The sequence below is a fragment of the Rissa tridactyla genome, chromosome 6 (genome assembly GCF_028500815.1).
Source record: "Rissa tridactyla isolate bRisTri1 chromosome 6, bRisTri1.patW.cur.20221130, whole genome shotgun sequence".
Classification (NCBI taxonomy): domain Eukaryota; kingdom Metazoa; phylum Chordata; class Aves; order Charadriiformes; family Laridae; genus Rissa; species Rissa tridactyla.
In genome coordinates this window covers 43,261,968-43,287,730 of record NC_071471.1, presented here as the reverse complement: position 1 = coordinate 43,287,730, position 25,763 = coordinate 43,261,968, and the positions used below count along the sequence as shown (strand labels likewise).

The following is a 25,763-nucleotide window of genomic DNA, read 5'->3' as shown; positions in this document are numbered from 1 at the left end:
GACACTAATTGACAGCCAAGCTGAGCTCTTACGTAGAGCTGCTTCACTTGTGATAGTCTCAGCACACCCTCCACCCTGAAGGGGAGAAGAATATGAAGCTGGATGGGTATAGAATCACAGAATCATAGAATTGCCTAGGTTGGAAGGGACCTTTCAGATCATCTAGTCCAACCATCAACCTAACTTTGACAAAAACCATCACTAAACTGTATCTCTAAGTACTGTCTACCCGTCTTTTAAACATGGTCAGAAAGTTTCTCTGTGCTCCTTTATGAGAATATCAGTGAATTCATGGGCTATTGAATAGAAGCAAAGATTTCTGCAACAGAAATTGTAATTTGGTGTTTCATGCAGCATCTCTAGTGATGACTACAGTTGTTTTCCCCTCTAAACAAATTATATCTCCATTTGCCATTAATGACTGCATCGCTTAAATATCACAAAGGAACCGCCTGGTGCACTTGTTAATAATTGAAAACTTTGAAGAAGTCTGTGAAACGTTTTCAATCAAAGCTAATAAATCTCTAAAATATCCTTTTTCCTGAATAATTTTTCCTTTTGTTCTTTTATTCCTTTTGGATCATAGGCTATGTTTTAAATAACGGCATTAAGAAAAGCACAATCTGAAATAACAGCTGAGAAGTATCTAAAATCAGAAGTGGATTCAACAGTTAAAAAAAGAAGCAAGAATTGGAAGAGAGGCATTATTCATGTTTCCTTCTTGCAAATATGTTGAATTTCTGTTTCACTCTGCACGCTGTCTCCTGCTATCTTACACTGATGATTAAGAAAATGTACGCACTTAATCTCTGTCCTTGTTCTGCATAAACATGAAGAAAAACTTTCAATAATTACTTTTTAATCAGTAGAGTCCATCAAATCAAGTCTCCTATTGCTACACAGTTGGACTTTGCAGAACTACTAAATGACCGAAGAGAACAAAAAAAAAAAGTACCCCAAACCTTTTGATCAGAGCTAATAGAAATCTTGAATGCCTTTTGCCATTTAAAGCTTCACGTTGGAGTTACTCTACTCAGTAACCTTTACTACCCAAGAATCAAGGGGAGAAAGATTCATGCAGAACTACCCTCATCTGCAGAGATTTTTTTGGTGCGCTGTGATGGTCAGTATTTTCATCAGCACAGCAAGGCTGCGTGGCAGCCACTGATTGAAGCTCCAATACCTGCAGTCTTGTCTTGTCCACAGGATGCGGGAAGAGCAGTGGCCCAGCGTCCGTCCCTCCCAGCAGACCTTGATGGCTGCAGCCAGGGAAAAGGCAGGTCATTCTTCACCCAGGGAAGGACAAGGAATTTTTAAAGGGTTTGTTTTGTTGCGGTTTTTTTTGCTGTTGTTTTTAAACAAAACATGCATTTCTCTACCATCTTTCACTCAAAGGTTTCCTCATCTTTTCCAAACAAACCTCACTTTGAGCAGCAGTAATTATACACCCTGAGCAGCTTTTGCCAGTGGCTTGCACCAGAAATCCCCGGCCACACTGGGAGTTTTTCTCTAGGCCTTGAAGTCTTCAGCAGCTCTGATAATAATTCGAAGGACGGTGCTCCCTTCACCCTGAGGACAGGATGAGATGCCCCTACCCAGTTCCAGAGCCACATCTCTTACCTGCTCGCAAAAAGCACCAGCAGTCGGCAGCCAGTGGCCCCCACTGCTTCCTAGGCCTTCCCCAGCAGCCGTCCTCAGCCTCCTTTGCCATAGCTTAACTCCGTAACTCTTGTCCTTCCTACACCAGGAATGGCCGGCAATGCCCCAGAGGCCCACACAAGGACCCACTGCAAGGGCCCACCCACAACCCTCCATTCTGGGGAAAACAGGTGAAATATTTGAAGTATTTAGGAGGTGATGCAAAGGAGATAGAGGTGGGCCAGCTGCAACCAAACCCTGGGCTTTAATCAGTCAACCACAGGCAGCATTTGGTTGCCCACACCCACAGAGGCCAGTCCCATCAGCCATAATTAAGTAATCACCTGTGCTGGGTAACTCATTAGCCTGGCAGGTGCCCTGGCAGACCCCCATGGCCCAGCACCAACCTGAGCAGTTGCCTGTAAAATTAAAACACGCTGAATTCACCAAACCAACAAACAAGACAACAGCAGACTTTTTTCCCCTCCACCTTTGACCAGACTTGTTAACTTTACCAAGATGTTTCATCTGCTTTTAGGGATTTTCTGGCTTCATATGATTTTTGATTGCGCCTCTCTCTCATGCTTTTAACAATGTTCAAAGTCATCTGACTTTGAAAAGGCTAGACTGAGCAACAATAGTCTGTGACTTGAATTTCACAGAATCACAGAATTGTAGGGGCTGGAAGGGACCTTTAGAGATCACCTCATCCAACCCCACTGCCAGAGCAGGTTCACCTGGAGCAGGCTGGACAGGAACGTGTCCAGGCGGGTTTTGAATGTCTCCAGAGAAGGAGACTCCACCACCTCTCCGGGCAGCCTGTTCCAGTGCTCTGCCACCCTCAAAGTAAACAAGTTTTTCCTCATGTTGAGATGGAATTTCCTGTGTTCCAGCTTGTGCCCGTTGCCCCTTGTCCTGTCACCGAGCACCACTGAGAAGAGCCTGGCCCCATCCTCTTGACACCTGCCCTTTATTTATCTATAAGCATTGATAAGATCAGTCTTCTCTTCTCCAGACTAAACAGACCCAGGTCTCTCACCTTTCCTCTTAATAGAGATGCTCCAGTCCCTTGATCATCTTTGTAGCTCTCTGCTGGACTCTCTCCAGTAGTTCCTTGTCCTTCTTGAACCAGGGAGCCCAGAACTGGACAGAGTACTCCAGGTGCGGCCTCACCAGGGCATAACAGACAGGGAGCATGACTGCCCTCAGCCTGCTGGCCACACTCTTCTTGATGCACCCCAGGATCCCATTGGCCTTCTTGGCCATGAGGGCACGTTGCTGGCTCATGGTCATCCTCATGTCCACCAGGACTCCTAGGTCTCTCTCTACAGAGCTGCTCTCCAGCAGGTCAGCCCCTAACCTGTACCGTGCATGGGGTTATTAGTGGGGTTATTTAGTGCAGAATACCTGCAGAAGAGGCTCATATAATACTTCAGTCCTTTTCAAACACTCTACAAAGATTAATCGATTGCTATTTAGTATGAAAAAAGTATTGAATTTGTCAGCTAGTCCTAACTAAATATTTGTTTTCTGTGAGAACAGAGAAATATTCTTAACCTGGTTTAAAGATGCAGTCACAGAAACTTGCATTCATTGCTGATAATGCACCTCTCTAATGTGCATCTATTTAAGAACTATTTTTTATTCAAGGGGCCTCATTGAAGAAAAGCAGCAGAATTCTGCAAATAAGTATAATCTATGCATTTAGCAATTTGTAATGCTTTAGTAGCTTTTGAACATTTACTATCTGAAAGTGCAGGCGACAGGAAAAGTAATTCAACAGAAACATATGTTGAGCCAGCATGTTTGAAGAAATGAATTCCAGTGTTTAGAAATTAGGGAAGCTAATTCCAGTTTAGTTCCAGTATTTTAAAAATTCTGCTTGAAATGGAAGTGTGTTCATTTATTACTTTAAAAAATTAGAATAAAAACAAACAAACAAAATATTCTAATATAACCTCAATGCTATTACTACTTTTAACCCAATGGTTTTGAATAATTCTCTTTTTCTAGTCCAAAGGCTGTCTCTCTCACTGCTACTATATTTAAATAAGCCCCAACTGAGGAAACAAACAGAAAGCAGAAAAATGAGCTGCCCTAGCACTCTTACCAATGGGATGCTGATACCAGCACTCAAAGGAGAAACTGTCAAAAAGAACAGCCATAACAGAGAATTTTGTTCTTACATATTTTTATTTTATTGGGTTTTTTTACATTCTTTGATGGAATTTTTATGCAATTATTGTGCCACAATCTATGATACACAATGAAAATGGAAACCTGTCGTTTACCACTTACATTTCTATGTTAATTTTGTTTTCTGCCTCTGCATATACTGTGGCATAAATGCATTTATCATATTTCATGCAGCACTGACCTGCCTTATGCAAACTGAACATACAATAAACACTGCCAGCAATATTTAGCTGCACTCAATTCTTGCCACAGAAACAAGCATTCATAAAAGCATTAAAATACTTTGGGTGATGGTTGCTGCCTATCAGCTTAATGTTTAGAGCTATAGAAATGGACGGGAGACAATCTTTGCTGCTGTCGACTGCAGTACTTTCCAAGTTCATTAGTTTCAAAAGACTGAATCGGCTTCACTGTTTCAATGAGAGAAAAAGCCCAAGGCAACCAGCCTGATTTAAAAGGATGCTACTGAGTTTCACAATCATTAGACCAAGTTTGGTTCTGGATCCCATGGTAAGTATCACATCAATTTTATGCTCTGACAGAAGAATTATTTTTTTCACCATGGTGTAGTCTCCAGGCCAAATAAAGGGACAGCATAAGGCACACCTCCCTTTTTGGTAACCTGCTTGGACAAGTAGTACCTGGTTGTAGCTAAAAGTTTTTAATACAGCTTTTTGTTCGGACAAGACAAGAACCTTTCCAGCATCACCTGACTCTCTGAACCAGGCATAAACTGTCAAGCCTTATTATGTCTCAGCCGATACAGCAGCAGCAGGGTAAAACTTGCTGCCAAGCGCACAACTATGTCCCAGGAGCACACGCAGAACAGGGATCTGGAGATGGGGGGTGAAGCCTCATCTGTGTGTTTTCCAGTCACTTGTTATGATGTATCAAGGTGGCTGGTGGGAGGATCTAGTGCACCCCTCCAGGCACTGCAGGTACTGCCTCCTGCTGCCATGCAGGCACAGCCATGCCTCTGCCTCCTACTGCACGGCTTACTCCGTTAATTGAGCGGTTTCCTCCGCCAGCCAGCAGAAAGAAGGGAAGAAGTCTCCAGCCACTACATAGTCTAGTGTGGCAGAAACCTGCAGCCACAAGGTCCACCCACACTCAAGCTCTCCTGGGGCAGAGGGAACGACTTCTGACAACACAAGTTCTTACACCAAGAGGGGAGAGGAGAGCTGTGCCCACCTGCCCTCTAGCACTGCGGAGGAAGCACAAGCAGCGTCACTCCGAGGCCACCCTGCTGCGTGGTGCCCCCCAAGAAGCCAAGCTCTATCTCCTGAGAAAAGAAACATCCCCGGCTGTTCCCTCCCCTCCAGCACCTGCTGTACACCAGCTGCCTCACACAGAGCCAGCTCTTGGAGGCGGTTCGATTTTATGTCCATACCAAACGTACACGGCAATTGATATCCTAATTGACAAGTAAACACAAGGGAAAAAAAAAAATCAATTACTTCTTGTACAAAACCACAGTATGTGCCTTTGGTCAGTCAGCAACTGTTGCTTGCCTACCTTCCTCTTAACACAAAAAAAGGGTGACTAAATCAGGAATTGCCACTTCAGAGTTGAATTAATATCAGCAAGGAGAGGTAAGGCAGGGATTAGCACTGGACAAAGCAGAGAACCCACTACTTGCTGCACAAACACAGATTTCTCATCCAAACACAATCTTTTTTAGGGGTGCCACCAGGTCAAAGAAAAGCAGATCCTAGTAGTTTGGTGAGGGGAAGAGCGTTCATCCAAAATGAAGACGTTCACAGGACCACACAGTTCGCTAATACCACAGAGCATCAAAGCAGGCACCCCAGGGAGTGGGAACAATTGGTGCTGTCACCTCTTCTGAAGTCATTTGATGCCGAATTCTCCTGCTGATCGCCCACTGCTCTGTCAGCTGTGGTCTTGTGTAGACTTCTTCCCTCCTCAACAACCCCCAACAAACCTTTTATTGGTCCCTTTTATTTCTGCCTTCATCACCCTCCTCCACCTTATACCTGAGAAGTCCACACCACTTTTGCTACCACCCATAGTTTAGCAACTTTGTAATCTGCCTATTTCCAGCCTCCTCCTCACATCACCAGACTCCCTCACCATCTCCTTCCAACAGCCACAGCCAGGACGTTTCTTAACCAAAGTCATCTATCAACTATTTGCTTTTCAGTTTCATTACTCCTCTCCAACGTATCTAGAAGTAACTGTCAACCATTTTCCTTGTAACAATGCATCTTGTTTCCTTCGTGGCTCCCAAAGGTGCTCTCTTCTTCTTCAGGGATGTGCGTAACTATCATGCTGTCCATGCCTGCTCTACTTACTTACAGTAATTAGACAGTGCCCACAGACTGAGACTGGAGGCTTACGGAGTTAGACACCGCATCCTTGGGTAGAAGACTCTCCTTGTGCCGAAGAGGTCCCAATCTAAATAGACAAGTGACAAAACATGGTGGAAGAAAGTTGGAATTATTTTTTTCTTCTTTACAAACTGCAGAGCAAGATGCAGATTAATTAAGTCAGCTGATGGATTGTTTTATCTGGTGAAGCAAAAAATACATAATTTCCAGTATTTTTCCCACTTTTATTTCCTCTTTCAGATGCAGTGATTTGAGAGACTACTCGTCAGAGATGGGTTGGTGCTCTGCAGTTAGAATGTCTTTCCCTCAAAGGCCTCCAGGTTGAAAGCTGTATCCAAGAACCTCCTGAGCGATACCAGATGTGTGTTCTTGTTGCCAGTGGCAGCTGCAGCAGCAGGCTCTCGGCCAACATACCTTTGTGACAAAAAGAATTGGGCAGATAAACGAGGTGAGAAGAGAGACTATTTTGACACTAAGAAGCATGAGAACATGCTGCTAAATGCATTCAAGTCAGCTTGGCAGATTTGGACGTTTAATCATCAATCTTTCTTAAATAAAAATCAATCTAAGTTGCACCATCAGTTATACCTTCCAGTCAGCCTCCCCCTTTTTTCCCCTTTTGTGTTTTCTCCCTCATCCCTCCCAGGGCAGGCAGCTACACTGTCTCATAATTAGATAACTTGCTTTTGGCGATGAAGACTCTCATTCCTCTGACAGCTGCATGGGCAGATCCAACAGTCAATCATCTAAAATAAAGGCAAAGCTTCCTGGACTGAGCTCTTACAACCGTTTCCTCCAGAAACCTAATATTTGGAGTGAAATTCTTAAAAATTACAGAATCTTAAGACAACAAGTGAGAAAAATCCAGAAGAGCTAAGTGCTGTGCTAAATAGAAATAAACAAAGAGCTAGTTGTTATTGGTTTTCTTCTAGAACTACCAGGAGAGCAAGAGATGCATGATGTATTTGAGAAATGGTCATCTAGACTTTTCCCTCCTTCACTCAAGAACCCAAACTCAGAGGTTTTGATTTGTGAAGAACATGACTTCCCTGTCCTCAAATCAAAAACAAATTTAAAAGGGAAAAAAAAAACCAAACCAGCCACCAAGCAAAATTAAAAGCAAACAAATCAGCCCAGGAGACAGAGCAATTGTTTAAAGTCTCATACCATATCGGTCGAGTGTGGTTCACAATAGTGCGGAAACGAGGTTTGACATAATCGTAATATCCGCTGTTTTTGTGTTCCTCCTGACACCAAACTAGATCAGCACCTGGATACTTCTCAAGTTCTTCTTTCAGCAGGTCAAAGGGGAATGGCGAGATCTGGAAGGGGAGGGTAACTGGTGAAGCCTTCTCTTACATGGTGCTAGCCCATGGTAGGAAAGCCTTTTACCTATTGGGTATTACAACCAAGCATTGTAATTAACCATTTACTACCTAATATAATTGCTGTATGTTCTTTAAAGTGAATTAAATTTCTTTGATTTATTTCATGCTGTCAGAAGTGAATACACACATATTTTATAGTTGCACGAGTATGAACAGAAGCAGGTCATAGGCTAGATCTGCTTTCCTACAGTTTTTCTACTGAAGTAGCTGTGACAATGCAAGTCTTTAATTAGTGAATGACAATATAGCTGCAAAGGGTACTATTCACAACATTTAAACTCAGCAGATCGGACGTACAAATTTAAGGTGCCATCATACTGTAACCTTCACTTTGTTACCTTGTTCTGGAAAAGTCATCAGGTTTTCTGGATCTCATTGTCCAGTACACTATTGATGTGTTCCTTCTCCACGAGGCCATGAAGGATTAGATATCGTCTTGTAAGATGCAATGTGCTATAAAAATATGATCACCATCCTTTCTGGCAAGAGATACCCATGTAGAAGCATAGGAAACCCTTGCTGAAGGTCTCCCCAAGGACCATGTCTTTTGAGGATCATGGAGCTCACCTGTTCAAGTCTGGTTATAGCTACTTGTTTCTCCAGGTCTTGATTCTTTCTCTCTTTAACAAGATCATAGTACACTTTTCCTGTGCAGAAAATCACTCGCTTGACCTCATGTGGTGCCTGAGCTGCCAGCCCAGTCTCAGGAATCACACGTTGGAAAGTGGTACCTGGTTACAGCACAAATCAGAGAAGTGCTCTCAGTGGAACTGACACTGTAATAAAGCAGCCCGAGAATCATTCCTTTACCGAGCAAGCAGCAGGTTGCAACGGTCACGGGCTTCTGCTGCTTCTCTAGTCCTACTTTTCAGACCAGTAATTCTGCTAAAGTGATTTTCAGCAGTTTAGTTTCAAGAAGCTAAAAGATTGTCAATAATCCACTCTTTCACACTTAATAGACAGAAACATATTAACAGTGGATTCTTTTTTAGCTTTGTGTTGTGCATTATACCTTTAATTTTAAATTGATTGGATAGCTCACCTTTGCTTACAGGTGTTTTTTCAGAGAATTACCTGAAATATTGTTTCTTCTTTCCACGATAATCTCAACCACATAACATTAATATAAGTTTAGAACATTTTAGAACATTTTTATATAAAAGCATAGTACATATTCATAATGCTACTATGTCTGGCAACTGCAGAAATATTTACACAAACACACATATTACGGCATTAGCTAAAGGAAGAATTAGCATAGCACTGAGCCATATTTACAAGTGAAAAGATACAATTTCAGATGCATATCCTCACTGCTAGATCTCTTTTCCCCTGTGATATCATCTCCCAGGAGAACAATTTGCTTGGGATACATGAAACTGGAAGAGGGACTTGATGGTCTAAAAGATCCTTTTCTTTGCTCTCTGATGTGATTGATTAGAACTATTCCCACATTAACCAACTGCAAGGCAGCAGACAGTGGCATGACCTCCCAGTTTGAATCCGCACACCCACTTACCAGGAGAATAAGCTCCTGTTTGAACCATTTATCTTGCAGAGTGGAGAAAAGTGGCAGCACAAACATATGAAAGAGGAACTGATTTATGTCAGAATTATCCTGTCCCACTGAACAGCAGAATTCATAATTAAAAAAGACTGAATCTGTGCTTCATTGGGTCAGCTGGAATCACTATTTCTCTCCTTCTCAGCTTTCCATTAAAAATCAGAGCAAAAAGAGTTAGCTGAGAGTCAGCAATACTTTACTGCTTGCTTCTTCTTCAGCAGGAACATGAAAATATGTCAGAATTCAATCTTAATTAGGAGTTTGGCCACTATTGAGGGTTAGCCTGAAGTAGAGGGAACTCCCACAACAAAATGACAAATCACAGTCCCTACAGAATTTCTAACCTGACTCATTCTACAAAGCTTTTGAACAGTAATCAAAACCAGCAAATGTCTTTGCTTGAGAAGCAAACTTCGCTCACCTACAAAAAGGAGATAATGCAATATTTAAGTATGTTTATACACTGTAACCTGCTTTAAAAAAAAACCTGAGCAGTTGCTCTTTTCCAACAGCAGTCAAGATGCCTGCTAGGACTGGAGCCAGACCACCGCACCTTTCATCACCCACTCGCTACCTTTCACTGCATTGCCTCATGCCGCTCTAACACATTCTAACCAGTGCGGGGCAAGACAGAGCACTCCAGTTTTTGGGATTACCTCTGCAGTCACTACATATCTCTTGGTGCTGACGGCATGCCGGCAGCAGCTAGGGTGGTCACCTACAGCTCTGAGCTCACTGGTCTTGCTTTAGATCACTGGTGTGACAAGGCAGCCCCAGAACTGAGTACTGTAAGAAGAAACGGGCCCCTTATTCTTCCAGATGGGCACACTGTGATCACAACCCATCCCTCACATCTGGGGGCGGGGGCAGTACAATGAACAATTCAATTTTTATATGAATCAAAAAAAGAGTGGAGGGACCTAACAGCCGATGCAGGGGAACAACCCTGCGGAGAGGAGGGGAATGCACTTTCCACTGCCTTTAAGACTAATGGCTGGTAACAAGATAAGCCTGTTAAAAATAAGAATCCATCCTTGAAAGCAGATTTTTCAGCGAAAGTCCATGCTAGATCTCACTACAACAGCTCCACAGAAATTACGCCAAAGGAAAAGGCAAACTCTCCAGAGCAGATTCTCTTCTTCACAGTCTGACACGCGACTTGGTATAGCTAATTATTTGTCCATAATACTTTAAGGTGACCTACCAGACACCATTTCATCAAAACTGGATTTAGCTTCTGGATGCCTCAGCAGTGACTTAGGTGTCAAAACGATCAGCTGTAAGACAGAAATTTTTCCAACACTCAGGAGCTGCTTTATCTACATTATTACACGCACCATTTGTAACACAGTTCATACAAAAACCACAAACCGATAGGCTATAGATCAAATTAGTGTGAATAGAAAACACAGTAAATTATTTTTTCCTGTTCTGAAAGCCTAGGAAGTTTCAAAATTATTCAGAAGATTTGGGTAGTCCACTCCTTTTAAAGGTTCTCAAAAACCATTGCTTGTGCTTCTCTGAGAAAAAAATCACAGGCTATGAACCAGTAAAATATCCACCAGCTGTATCTTAGGTTTTTGAAGTTCTAGCAGCAATCAGAGATGCAGATTATAGTTACGCAACCTGTTAGCTACACAGTATCTCAACAAGCTCATCTGAAGGCCTGCACAGCCAGAAGGAAGTAAAGCTGAAAAAATCAAGTTTTAGAACTGTAGTAAGTCAGAGCTGAGTTTCATTCCATCAAATTGAACCTGTGTTCAATTAGGGGCCTTCACCAACGATTCTTGTTCTTTTCAACAGTATGTCACATGAAAACAAAGACACCTCTTTATGTGAGGGTTAATATACCTAGAATAATTAAGTCCATTACAGTAACTTTACCGGTTTTCTGAATGGCAGCAAGATCTGTCTTCTGAGGACGTGAAAGTAATTGGCTGGAGTTGAACAATTCACCACAATCCAGTTGCATTCATACAGCTGGGAAACTTCAAACTGCTCACTGAACTCCTGAGAGAGACATTAAAGGCATTAGAAAAAAAGTCTAAAAGATCAGAAAAAAAAAGGCTTGAAAGCCATCCTTCTATTTCTGACTCTCAGCAACTCCCTTCCTCAAAAAACTTAATTAGCAGATCTCTGCTGAGATTATATTATTAGCTAGGGAAGCCTCCCTACAAATCATTCTCTTCTGTTTCTACTTCTTCCTAAAAATGTATGCAAATGAAGGCAAAAAGCTTCCATTAATTTCAGCAAGCTGGGAAGTCCAGGAAGGAACGGTGAGGAGGACTAGGACTTCAGTAGGTGGAAGACACAAAATAGAACCCTTTTGAAAGAATCCTAAAACTATAATTCATTTTTTGAGTGTATAGTAACTCACTCTCTCCCACTTTTCAGTAGGTGTGCTGTCCTCTTATACTATCTTAATACATAAATTTCATATGTGTTATATTTATGTATTTTATTAATATAGGGTTTTTTTAATCCATATCTGTGTGTATATATATTAGGTAAGCATATATATCGGTATAGGTACAATAATCTCATTACAGATCGGTACCTACTTTCTATGATAAAATGTGTAACTTGCTTATTATGCAGAATTGGCAATGCTTAAACTAATCAATCAAACAGGTCTTTATTCTGACAGTGCACTGACGAAAATCACTTTTATATGAGGAGAGACATGGCTTTGGAACTATCATTGCCCCAAGGGTAACAAACTCGGCTAAAACTCAAACATCCATTTTATTTTGCCCCTTTTTTTTTTTTTAAATTGGTGGGCTTTTCAATTAACATATAGCAGTGTTTCTTAGGAAATCCACAGTGGGGAAGTGGATGCCCAGTATCCTGTAAAGCTACGTACTTTACCTGTAGAAATGAATGACCAACATATGAAGGTCTTAGCTGAATCAAATGTAGAAGTTGCTCATTTTCATGTTCCCAGCACTACAATTTAGCTCCATTGCAAAAACCCAGGAGCAGTCTCACTTGGCCTCCTTTAGAAATTAGCTAGAGACACCTCTTTGCCGTACGCACAGCAATATAAACAAGCAGAATCACTGTCCCTGAGGAACAGCCATAAAAAGATAATGCTGCCAGAGATTAATTGTATATGACCTCAGCATTGAAATGAAGCAGCACATACTGTGTACTTCCATTACTTTTTCTGGGATCAAGTTAACGTTACACCAATTCTTGAAGATAAATCTTAACCCACTAAACCTGGCTAAAAGGATGCTTCTTACAAAAAAAAATAGCTCTGAGGTGTGAAGAGCAAAAAAGAGGACACGGACTTTGACAAATCTACTTACTGGATAAGCATCAGAATCATCATTGCTCATCTGCAGAAACCTCTCAGGCCTGGCTGATGAATGCTCTGGACCCTGGTAAAGGTATCATTTAAAACAACATTAAGAAGCCAAATCAGCAGTTAGACATCAGTCGAGGTCACCCACTGCATAAGCACCTCCTGCCACCCTGCAGCTCTGCACACCTGCCCCCCCAGCCAAAGCATCAATGGCAGCAGCCGTCAGAGAGGAGAGGACACACCACAGGACTGGAATTCTTTGTCTTCTGTAAACTGTTTTCATAGGAGAAGATTAGATTTTACGTGGATTTACAATGCTTTTACCAGCTGCACGTAATTTCCAGCCTCAGTAGAGCTGCACAATGAAGACCAGGGAAGGGGCAGTAGGTCCACGTGGGCACAAGAATGACCTTGCTAATGCTGGGCAAAAAGAGGCTGGAGGAATGTCAGGAGGAGAAACACCACGTCCCTCAGTGCACTGCAGTGACTCACTCTTCTTTGCGCCAAACCAGCCTTGCATGAGGAACAGGACCAAACACAAAGGTAACTGCTGACTACGTGCGCTGTATTAGCAACTCAAAAGCAGACTCAGGATCTCTCTACTACCATTGTCCACTGTTCAGTACAGGACAAAACAGCCTAGGTGAATGCTTCAGCTAAAATGGATCAAAATACATATACGCATCATCTGCCAAACTAAGCTATGATTAATTTCTGCCTCCTCAGGAGGTATTTTACCTTCTGTCAAAGTACTGAACACTCACATCCACTGTCTTGCTAGCAGTAGCCAAGGTAATTTCTTCTGATGCCCAAACATTGTTAGATCCATTTTACACTAGCAAAACATGCACACTGGTCACAGACAATATCAGGGATAAAGAGTGTAACAGAATCTAGTATCTTCCCTCTTGTCCTTGTTTATAAGGGATGAGAGAAAGCTGTGAGAAATATGAGAATGCAGTGTGCTTTTTTATTTATTGCCAATGCTGGCAGCCTTTGCACATTCAAGTGACAGTTGCTGTTAGGAAGGACTTTCATTTTGGAGACAGTTGCAAAGTATTTTAACCTGAAGACATAAACCATTAAACCTTTCAAATCTCTCCGTGGCTCCTAAGCTAACGTTCATAAAGACCTCCTTTCTGTATATGGCAGTCTCTCATCGTAACTTCCTCTGTTGAAACCTTAATGTATGATCTCCAAAAATCACTCATTATTTTGACAGCTAGTAGCCCACCTTGATTCAACACATCATCCTCCCTGCTTCCAAGCACAGGATTCACTCTACTTCATGGACTAAGGGAATTCAAAGGAAAAAACCCACTCCACTGGCAACAAAGGAGTAACACAAACAGCCAGGAATTGTGCCTTGCATAATTACTCTTTTTAAGTCTGTCTCCACTTTTGAGGTGCCAAATAATCTCGTCATAAATGGGCAAGGGCTTGAGAACAAGAGGCAATGCCACGCAAAGCTATGGTGCACAGTAAGAGTCCAATATTGCAATACCTCTGCTGTATACATGTTTGCCGTAAATCAAACCCTACACTAAGTACAACCTATACATGTACAAACAGAGTGCTTCACAAGCACACTGAATTCGGTATGCTGGAAACAGAGATGCTACCAGCAAACAATTCCAGGAGAGACACGTGAGGCTTCCCTAACAAACACGCATACAGTGCCCCAGCAACAACCTCCATCCAGGGCTTCAATGTTCACATCCATCTTTGATTTCTCTGCTGACAGCACCAGTCAGATTGCAGGCAACTGCTGCCTGGGAGTGTGGGGCAGCCTTTATTTCTATGGTGACCACCCATCCAGTGAGACCTGTACTGAATCCATTAGCTACTTTCAGATGAGTCCCCGAGGAGGCATTAGGCAGCAGAGTCTTTCAATCACGGCCAACTTGCCTGTGAATGCATGACCTAGAGGTGAATGGGATCCATATCCCATTACGGATCCTTCCCCAAATCATTCTGTCCCCAACACTGTAGTTATAGAGAGAATAACACTCCTGTAATGGAAGGCTCCTCTGGGAAGATAACGGATTTCATCAGCCTGGTGGGATTCTTAAATATTCCAAAAACACCTGACGCTAGTAGCAAAATAAGTGTGTTTCAGAAGATCTGGGCAAATCTTAGCTGGCAAGTGGCTAGGAGAAAAGAAAGATTAATTGTATTGTAAGTAGCAGAGAACCATCTCCCTTCAGCTGAGTGCTTCCCTGCAGAGGACCACACCTCCTGCTGGGGGCACGTTCAGGCTGTCCCTCAGGATTCATTTTAAAAAAATTGATTTATCAAAACTCTTGTGCACAGCACCAGACCCTTTATTCTTTACACACAAATGAGTATGGAAAGCCGCTCATAAGACATGAATCCACCTCAGTATATCAGGACAGGATTATAATTGAATGGAAATAAACTGTTTGTGAGAATGGAAATGATGCAGTTTGTAGTGAAAGGGTGTAGAGTATTTATACAGATGGCGATTGCCACTGTGGCACATACTATGCTTTTCTTAATAGAAAACTAGAAACATACATGCATTAATTCATGAAGGATAATGCATTTGAAAAGGAGAAAATTAACCTACCCTGACATGATGTTCACATAACCTTTACAAATAATTTAAAAGATCTGAAGAGCAATTCTACTGCTGACACAAACTTCATATAACATTCTATAGAGAGCTTGCCCATGCCCTTTCCCTCTAAGATACTCTCTAGTTCTTCCTACTAGCCACCAAAGAAAAGAGAGTCAACAGCTAGTGGAAACATTTTCCTTTTCAGAAAGAGGAAAATTTCTTACTATATCAAAGTTACCCAATATCAATGATTTTTGAAGAAGTTTTAAAGTTCATTCAATATCATTTCAATGCAGGTGAATTTAGCGCAGCATTTACGCAGAAACACTTCATGCAAAATAAAACCAAGCAAGTACTGCTAGATACTCATGATTTCTTTCTTACTGTATGCTAAGAATCCGTCTTTCTAGGGGAAGAAGGAAGTGTTGTAGGGAAAGATACAGAAAAACAGAGAGAAAAAAGGTAAAAAAAAAAAAAGGGGGGGGGGAAACACACCACGAAGAAGGACGCAAAGCTCAGAGCTCAGAAATATTTCTCAGTTTTCTTTGGTTCTCACCAATGAATCTATCCACATTCTTTTCTGTAGCACTGAAGCAGCCCAACATGCCAAACAGCGCCTTCCTTCCCCCAGCTTCATATCACCATCGTATCCTAAAGACACCTTTGGCTTTTACAGCTGCAGAAGGAGACACGGTAGCCAGCATTTCCCTCCCGCACACACCAGCCCATGGCCCTCACCATTCCTTCCATGCCGTGTGGCAAGAGCAGGACGATCCCGTTGTGACGGACCCACTTGGCCTGGCCGGAGCTGATGAACTGGTCTATTATACACTGTGCCGTGTTGTGGAAGTCACCAAACTGGGCCTCCCAGCACACCAGGGCATTGGGACTCGCCATAGCGAAGCCAAGTTCAAAACCTGAGAACCAAGAAAGTAGAGAGAATTAGAAAAGAAACAGACTGGCTGAGAATTCTATTAATTTCTCATTTAAAAAAAAGTTAAAACAAAACCAAGATGAGAGCATGAACTGGATTTTTGTAGCCCTGTTGTAAACCATGCAGTTTTCAGTAGTACCGTTTCCATCAGAAAGATTAGCAAATGTTTTCCAATACCGACACCAATCCTTCAAACTTTTCTTCAAACATTTAAATATCGTAGCAGTTTTAAAATGAACGAAAATCCCTCCCTTAGCTAAGACTTTCGTGTGATGCTTTCCTGAGACCTCACTGAGGTAAGTAGCATCTTTTCCTGTAAAAAAACACTTACAGCCCAGGACGAGTTCAAGAAGCTACTTGCTAATTTTATTATTTACACAGCCCAGCAGCCCTGTACAACAGTGTCTCATCCCCCCCATATACAGGCACTGAACAAAATTATCGGTGACATCAATCTTCAGGCTATGGGCAGGATCATAGTCTTCAGATAATCTTCAAAAGAACTTCAACATAACGCATCTGGTACTTGGGTAAATGATCCTTTTTTTGGCAGGGTTGAGGACCTTTAGGTCTCTGCCTCAGTGACAGAGAGGAGACCAGAAGTGCTCTTCATGGGGAGGACACTCACTACAAGAAAGACACTGACATGCTGGAGCATGTACAGAGAAGGGCAAGGAAGCTGGTGAGGGGTCTGGAGCACAAGTCCTATGGAGGAGCAGCTGAAGGAGCTGGGGGTGTTTAGTCTGGAGAAAAGGAGGCTGAGGGGAGACCTTATCGCTCTCTACAATGACCTGAAAGGAGGCTGTAGCCAGGAGTGGTCGGTCTCTTCTCCCAAGTAACAGGCAACGAGAGGAAACGGCCTCAAGTTGTGCCAGAGAAGATTTAGATTGGATATTAGGAAAAACTTTTTCACTAAAAGCATTGTCAACATTGGAACTGGCTGCCCAGGAAAGTGGTTGAGTCACCGTCCCTGGAGGTATTTAAAAGACGTGTAGATGTGGTGCTGAGGGTCATGGTTTAGTGGTGAACTTGGCAGTGTTAGGCTTATGGTTGGACTTGATGATCTTAAAGGTCTTTTCCAACCTAAATGATTCTGTGACATCACTACTTCAGCTAGTGAAAACAGAAAGACGTAACCTTCTCCCTCTCCACTGTGTCAAAGATCTCAACCCATTTTCAGGTGGTTCACAGCAGCAGGTAAGTGCAGAAATTTCCCTAAATGTGTGCTCTTTGAACTGTGAGCTCATCAACTCCATACACAGAGCAGAACGGCCGCACATTCCCATCTCCTCTGCCATGTCAGATTAGCGCAGCAGGACAAATGTAAAGCTGCAGCCCCGTTGTCAGCAGCTCAGATGTTCTGCACACAGTAAGCCAGGGAGCTCGTTGGCTGCTCTTAAAACTTGTCAAGGCCCAAACATAACCGAAAGCTCTCGACAGGCTCCATGGGTATCTCTTAAAAGGCAGAAATGAATTATTGCTCTCACTGAGGGACCTGCTGCAGTGTGATAAAGCCCCAGCTCTTAGGGGGCTATAACAGGACCTGGGGAGATGATTGGCAAAGACAGAAAAGAAAACCAAATCAAACTGCTACTGTAATGTAGGTAATTGATTCCTAGTAGCTCTGCAAAAGCAAAAGATAGAAAACTACAAGGGTGTTTGCATGTGCTACATGGCCTCTGCTGTGTAGCTTTAAAAAAAAAAATGCAGAATTTTGTGTCACATCAGAACATGAAAACCTAACTATGTGCAACGTACCTGTCTCAGTTTAACGACCGCATTTAAATGTAAGGTATTTCTCTATACCACATTCTATAGTGAACACCTACATGTATCTAATAATATAAAAACATATATTTGATCTCTGCTTATATTTCCCTTTGACACTTCAAAATAGCTGTGCCCAGAGTGCTGAGCTAATACCTGTTCTCATATTCTACATCTATAGTTTGGAATGATTAAACCCCAAAAAGTTAAAGCTTTCAGTAAAAAACAGTGCTACGTATCACTGCTCTGAATGTAGGTGTTCTGACTGAGGGAAAACTGACTCAATACACATAGAGAATAAATATTTGATGGATAAATATGTTTTAAGTTGAAGTTAAGTTCTTCACAGAATGTAATGTTCTGTTTTCAAATACAGAACTGTAACACATGAAGACTCTCATTGAAAGTTACCCCAGCAGAGCAACTAGCTTTGCTGGTGTGAAATTTTATTTAAAAAGCTACGATAATGAGTTGTAACTCTTTCCTGAGTAATTGCAAGACTAAAAAACCTCAGAGGGAGCTAACAGACTGACACAGATTTCCTGTCTCCCTACAGCTTCTTTATTTTAAGACCTGCATATGTAACCTAAGTTGCAGAGAGTGTCCCATCCTGCTACCATTGATCTACAGTGAACTTAGCTTTTTATTTTTGCTACGTACAAGTCACTGTAATTTCCATTTTTTCCTGGTTTCCTTACAGTGACACAGTAGCCACTCAAATGCTGTTCTACAATAATGGCTTGAGAGCAAAACCAGCTTAGGCAAAAATAAACACAGTTTCTAGTAACAAATATCTGTACTGCTTAACTTGTCTCACTGGGCCCCAGTCTCCCCCAACCCCCAAATGCTCACAGCAGTAGTGATATTTAAGACAGAAATGCACCTGACTGGCATTTGGGATGCAGAGAGAAATCCCTTTATATCTGAGAGAATAGTACACCTATCTAGATATTATGCGTTAATTTGGGTTTCTCCTTCTTTTTTTAACTTCCAGACATTCTCAGGATACAGGACAAACGTATCAATCTGCAAAACCTCATGTTGTGGATAATATTTCCTAGACTCAAAGGTAGCTATACACCCAAATACAATCATAAGTCAGGAACCTAACATGCCTCCTAAATATATCAATAAAATCCAATACTGCTTTGTGACCACCAATATTTAGTAAACTACAGTAAACTGTTGTGAAGTCATTAGAAAACCTAAAGTCATTGCAACTATAGTTTCTGATGCTGATCAAACCCGCTCTACAAATCTTCTAATTGGAAATGTTTCAGGAATTTCAAAAAACTCAGGCTTCCTGGAAGAGACGAGCTCAGCATCTTGACGTTCGTCACACACAGAAGGCTACTGCTAGAGAGTCACCAGCAAGTGCTAGTGGTATCCCTCACACATCATTTGTGATTTGTACCCTGGCGACTGGAGGCTGCAGTCCCTCTAGAAGAGCGTCTCTTTGTGGAATTCAGTGAATAACAGGAATTACTTCAAAGAGAACTATAAACCAAAAAAACTGTATAAGCAATAATAGAAAAACACCTGAAATACCTTTAAGATGGCCTGGCATTCCAGGCATTAAAAAATTTAATATAATATGAGATAAAAGAGAACAACATGTAGCAAATGCAGCATATGAGTTACTTTAATGTTATCAGTGCAAGGTAATTGACTTAGCTATGGGGAAAGATTTCAGGATTAAGTCAAACCTATTTAAATCTTCTTTATTCTTTTTCCGTTTTGTCCAACTTTTACTTTATGTTCACTATCAGAGAGGTACTCAGAGCTTTAACCTAAGATTGAGGTCTTTGTGTGCTGCATGCTGCAAACATACACAAGCAATTCCTTCCCTGAAAGTTTTACTGTAAAACTGGGAGGGGGGGGGAAGCAAAGAACAAGCATTTCCACCTTATAAAATGGAAAACTAATGAACATGCAGTTACATGAAGTTTAAACTAACTTGTCCAGTTTCACAAGGAAAACCCTCAGCAAAACCAGTGAGATTAATCATGTACCAAATAAGTTCCTCTGTAACACGAACTACAAGAAACATCCTTCCAACACTTGACATGAAGCTGTGACATAGGCTGTCTATGCACAAAACTGAAATTGCTTTAGCTTAACTCGATGACTGCAGCTAAACTAGATCTACAAGATTTCTTTCTTCTGCTCCAGGAACAGGCAATGTCACTACACAAACTTTCCCAGAAGGTTGGTAGAGGGACAACTGCAGGACAAACTAACTGCATGAGAGAAAAAGCAACAAGAGCTTCTAGTGAAATTGTTTATTCACAGAGAACAGTTTTACGTGTTGTTTTTATAGTTTGTCTTCATAGTCTGCTCCTTGGTAATTCCAACCCAGCTTTTTGTTTACCATCTCCATGGCAAGAAATCTTTGCCTCACTAGGCTTCTGGACTGCAGAGACCGCTGGACTCTGAACAGTCCGTCTATGACTCCAGTGACACTTGTGTTCAGGCCAAAAGGCGACCAGCAAGTTAGAGGCCAAAAAGAGACTGGTAAGTCACCCAGACGGCCTTTCAGCCGTGAGTCACCATGACAGGGCGTTACCGAAGAGGATGGCTTTTCCCGACCATTCCTTTGGTCTGACTGCCTGAACGGCTTGTCTTTCAGAACGTATTTTAAATCTCTGTCCTCCTTATTTGTGTGATTCTACTGTTTTTAACACAATGCAAACAGTGGAAAAATTTACACAATTCCTTCAATGCGTGTTCCCAAAGGTATCTGAAAAATAGATTTCCCCAGATAGGCTTGAATCCCATTCTAATTTTACACAAGCATTAAGAGACCATTTCTACTGATTGGGTGACATGGTTGAGAAAATACGCAATATGTTCAAGACTTATTTGTGCATATGCTGCTCTCTGTAAGGACGGGGTAATCTAGCTTTTAGAGAAGAACAAACTGAAGTCTTGACCAATTAGAATTATCAATAATCACACAGTGCTTTTCAAAGAGTACGGAGCTCTATGCATACTTAAAACCTGGTCAGAGTACCTACATAGTTCTGTTTCATATACCAAAATCACCCCTAAATTCACCTGAAAAAAAGAAATTTCTCATTTCCTATCTTGTTGCCCGCTTTCTGCTAATGGTCTCCACAAGGTGACAATGTCCCAGGTGAAGCTGCATTGAAACGTGTGATCCTAACACAGATACCTTTTGCAAGCTTTCTGACAGCTGTAAATATATCTGGGAAAATACATCCAAATGTAATCTATACTTTCTGATTAATATTTTGAAATTAATTCTGCCAAGACTACTATTTCATGGAACACGTGTCTGTGATATACCCATCTTTGGTATACCAGCACTCATTTTCCAGCAGGCAAATGACAATGAGAGTTCCTAACATTACAGCTATTCCACCAGCAATTATAGCAATTGCTCGGGAATCCATCAAGAATTAAGACTCTTACCTGCATGTGGAGAAAATTGTTTAAAGAGCAAGATCTGAACTGCTAAATTAAAAAAAATAATTACTGGTGGAAAGACGTCTAGACAGATGCCCAGTGAACAATCCAGAAGAGGGTGAGGTGCTTAACCTGAAAGGGATTTCTTGGGGCACCAGATGAGTCAAGGTCAGGGAAGGTGACCCGAGCTAGAAAGACTCCGCAGTTCTAGAGATGGGACATGAACTGCAGGGGAGCAGGTTCCTACCCAGGCCCCACATGAGGGCTCAACCTCAGACGAGAGTAAAGGGTTAAAAAAACCCCCAAACCTCAGCAGAGACACTGCAAAGTTTTATTGTTTATGTCTGCAGAGACAAGAACTGAACATTTATTTCTTCAGAATGCTGTGCAAACTTTGTGAGTTTAGAGAATTAACTCTCACACAGCTAGAAACACGGAGAACAGGCTTCGGCTGTGAGGAAATCCAGTGCCAAGACAACCAGGCTGCAAGACGTGGCTTTCAAAGAATGACAGGCAGAGAATCTGCACACCCAAAGGGTGGCGGAGAGCCACCAGCCAGCTCCTGAACACCAGGGCACAGGGGACCAGGACCCAGCACAGCAGTTTGGTAACCTTCCAAACTGAGGGGAGAGAGGAAAGAAAAATACACAGCACTTGACTAAGGTTGCAAAACTAATGTTTTAACTGCTGAAGTTCATTAGGGTCCCTAGATGACAGGCATAGCAGAAAGGCTTGTTTCTATTAGTCCAGTTCCCGCTGTGCTCCCTTACTGTTCTTTCATCGCTCTGGCAGGGAAAGAGGTGTTGTCAAGCAAAGTGGCAGCTTACACAGCATATTATGCTGTGTTTTTCCCCACAGCACTTTTCATGATTGTCATAAGAACTGTAGTTTTTCAATTAACCTAACTAAAGCTATAGCTTAATTCAATATGATTTCAAAATGACTTAAGGCACGAATGTTAACTAATGGTTATAGAGGGCTTATCGGTGCAGGGATTTAATGTCAGAATGAGGAAAGTTGCAAAGACAGATTTGTGCTTTCTTCAACAGAAAAATCTAAGCACAGGGACTAACGGAGGGACATGCATCCTTCCACAAAGCCAAATGCAGCTCAGGAGAAAGTGAGGTTAATACCCATCTGGTGGCTGACTATTAAACAGAAAGACTGATGCCTTCTCAGAGCTCCATGCAGATGCCATTGAGAACTTGGTCTATGGTTATTACAGCACATCCTATTTCCTAACACAATTTCTGACAGGTATTTGTATTTGCTACTCCTAACCTTAAAAATATGTTGTTTTGAATGAGTAGTAATACTACATATTTCATCCTAGGAGTATATTGCAAAAAAAAAAGTTTAAATCAATACCTATTCTCTTCCCTTCATCTTTTGCTTTAAACATGAACTTCCTCCTTGAAAGAGCTGTACTCCAGGTCTCATCATTCAGAAATTTGCTGAACTATGCACTAGTTCCAAGTTTATCTTGCCTGGATGTTCCCTGGGAGTTGCAATTATCGGATGCTACAGCCCAAGACCTCTCAAAGCCAGTACTGAACCCAACAGAGAGAACCATACCTCCTGGATGGAGAATCAACACTACACAAGTCATTCGGAGGGCAGTAAAGAAAGACAGGAGATCCTTTCAAGTATTTAAAAAATGCTGAAGAGGTAGCATGGACTGCCTATAAGTTATTTTTGCTTTTCTCCTGTATCTCAATCAGCAAATAAACTCAAACTTCTTTGCTTTAATGACTTCACACGGCCGTCCCTTATATTCCCAGACATTCAGTTTCAGTAAAAGGGAAAGTTTATAGCTAGATGAGTAGATGCACAACTAAACAGTAATAATCTGGATATACCTAAAAATAGTAGACATAGGATGTCAAACAAAATTATCAGAGGTCGTTAAATACCTCAATTTAATGCCTCAGTACACACACTCCACAGCTTACCGTATACAACACATAAGCAATGTTTGAACTACAAGTTAACCAGACTGCCTTTATTTCCTAAGTGAAATCAATCTTGTCAGAGTATCATTTTAATGGAACAGTTACACCCCAGGTGTTCCTAACCAGCCGAACAATAACTTGGTGCAAAGCTCACAGCTCTGAACAGATGCCAGCTCTTGGCTTATGTACCTGCCAAGGAAATAATCTGTAGTTTTATCATGCTGGGCTCTTCAATCCATTTTTACTTAGTTCTAATTCACAGAAACTAAGGGGATTCCCAAAATGCTTCTGAGGTCCTGCCTGTTAAACACAGTCATAAATTAAATTCTTAACACTTTTTTTTTTTTTAATATATATATCCTCTTACAACCCTCCCACCCCCCCACCAAATATGTCAGGGCACTAATCCCAAACTGTTCCTTGTAATAGGTTTATGAGAGTGGTAAGACACTGGCACAGGTTGCCCAGAGAAGCTGTGGATGCCCCATCCCTGGAGGTGTTCAAGGCCAGGCTGGATGGGGCTTTGAGCAGCCTGGTCTAGTGGGAGGTGTCCCTGTCCAGGGCAGGGGGGTTGAAATGAGATGATCTTCAAGGTCCCTTCCAACCCAAACCATTCTATGATTCTAATGAAATAGCAGTTAGAGAAAATAAAGTGTTGGGGGGTTTTACTACTCCTGAAAAATCAACTCCTTACACTGCAAAGGTTCACTTATTCTTTCTTGTACTAAAAAGGAGACCCGGTGATGTCACCAGCCAAACAGGTAACAATTCCACTAGTTCCTCTCTGACTGAGATGCTTACCTAGAAGAGACATGTTCACACACTGCTGCTTACCCCAACGCTGTCTCTCTACAGATACAAACCACAAGAGCAAACGCATTGGAGAAGGTTGATTAGTAAAAGCTAGCAAGGGAGAGGAAACTTAATTATAAAATCACTTCAACACAGAAACATGGCATTTTTAGTTAAAAAAAATAATCGTCATTCATCGACTATTTTTATCACTTTTAATCTCCTTTACTGTTAGAAAACATCTCAGACATGAGGGATTTAAAGTTCTTAATTAAAAATATCAATAGTTAGTTTTGAAGAACCTGTCATCACATCCACTGAAGCAGAATTGCACAGAAATGGTACTTGTGTGTTCAGTGTATGAACAAACCCCTATTTTGCCCTATTGCTTGTATTCAATGAAAGCTATTAAATCAACTTGCACATTTCTGCTGCTGGGGAAGGAGGAAGAGCAATAGTGAGCAAGATGAGATCAAGAAAGGCAAAGAAAGAGTCTAATTATTATTATTAACCAAGTCTATTTGGTTAATTTTTTAAAGAACAGAATTGTGGCAATAAGAATTGCCCTTAACACCACATCAACACTCGGCTTCCTAGAGCTACTGAGGTGCAATTTTCAGAACAAAATCAGATTTCAACCATGTCCATACATTTGTCACTTTCACATTGGGATACATTATTTGAATGTAAAGAAACCCAAACCCAGAAACCTACGACTCACCCATAAAATTTGCAGCAACACTGTAAACAGGCTCAAGTTAAAGAAACCCCAGACTAAACCATGAGAAACAAACAAAAAAATCATTCTCTGAAATTAAGTTCTTGCTTTTTATCTATGACAATTTTTTTCTTATGTTTATACACATCATCTTTTGCACTCTCCTAATCAGAGTTTGCATTTACATGCTACTATATTAGCTTACAGACATACAAACTTGTGTTGACACCAATTCTGCCACACAGCTAACAAAAATACCCCAAAAAAATCCCATCTCTTCAGCACATGCTCCAACTCTATAGTCTTATACCATTTTAATGTTATTAGCCATAGGTAATATGTAGCATATGTTGTGCTGGTTTTGGCTGGGGTAGAGTTAATTTTCTTCACAGTAGCTGGTACGGGGCTCTGGTTTGGATTTATGCTGGAAACAGTGTTGCTAACACAGGGATGTTTTCCTTATTGCTGAGCAGCGCTCACGCAGCGTCAGGGGCTTTTCTGCTCCTCACCCCACCCCACCAGCAAGTGGGCTGGGGGGCACAAGAAGCTGGGAGGGGACATGGCCAGGACAGCTGACCCCAGCTGACCACAGGGATATTCCATGCTATGTGGCATCACCCTCAGCGTATAAAGCTGGGGAAGGAGGAAGTGGGGGATGTCCGGATTTATGGCGTTTTGTCTTCTCAAGTAACCACTACGCGTGATGGAGCCCTGCTTCCCTGGGGATGGCTGAACACCTGCCTGCCCACAGGAAGCAGTGAATGAATGCCTTGTTTTGCTTTATTTGTTAAACTGTCTTTATTGCAACCTATGAGTTTTCTCACTTTTACCCTTCTGATTCTCTCCCCTATCCCACCAGCAGGGAATGAGCGAGTGGCTGCGTGGGGGTTAGTTGCCAGCTGAGGTTAAACCATGACATATGTAAAAAAGACTACATGATCAAATACTTCTGGAACTTTGAAGAAAGCAGCTATCAATTACCATCTTTATCTACTACAATGGTTCACCTTTTTCCTTCACACTAGCTCTGAAATGGATATGAAACAGTGTTTCATTACTTATCCATAGAATCAATAACATTTTTGATAAATTATTAGATGTATTTATTTTGTGCTCCACATTCCTCTTGCCACCCACATCGTGTCAGAG

The 25,763-nt window shown here is 41.7% G+C and overlaps 1 protein-coding gene across 3 annotated transcripts in view; it reads right to left on the bottom strand.

The window, feature by feature from the left end:
- Positions 1 to 3,847: 3,847 nt before the first annotated feature.
- The window catches only part of OGDHL (oxoglutarate dehydrogenase L), a 58,724-nt gene continuing 36,808 nt past the window's right edge, over positions 3,848 to 25,763 (bottom strand). For 2 of the 3 annotated variants that reach the window (XM_054207295.1, XM_054207296.1), the window contains 7 exons: positions 15,761 to 15,939; positions 12,446 to 12,517; positions 11,019 to 11,144; positions 10,339 to 10,411; positions 8,138 to 8,301; positions 7,350 to 7,504; positions 3,848 to 6,596 (listed from right to left, as the gene is read on the bottom strand). In XM_054207295.1, coding sequence (XP_054063270.1) covers positions 6,473 to 6,596; positions 7,350 to 7,504; positions 8,138 to 8,301; positions 10,339 to 10,411; positions 11,019 to 11,144; positions 12,446 to 12,517; positions 15,761 to 15,939 — 893 coding nt within the window. In that variant the 3' untranslated portion in view covers positions 3,848 to 6,472. Of the gene's footprint in view, positions 6,597 to 7,349; positions 7,505 to 8,137; positions 8,302 to 10,338; positions 10,412 to 11,018; positions 11,145 to 12,445; positions 12,518 to 15,760; positions 15,940 to 25,763 lie in introns of those variants that run through there. The other variant, XR_008467186.1, reaches the window with a different exon arrangement.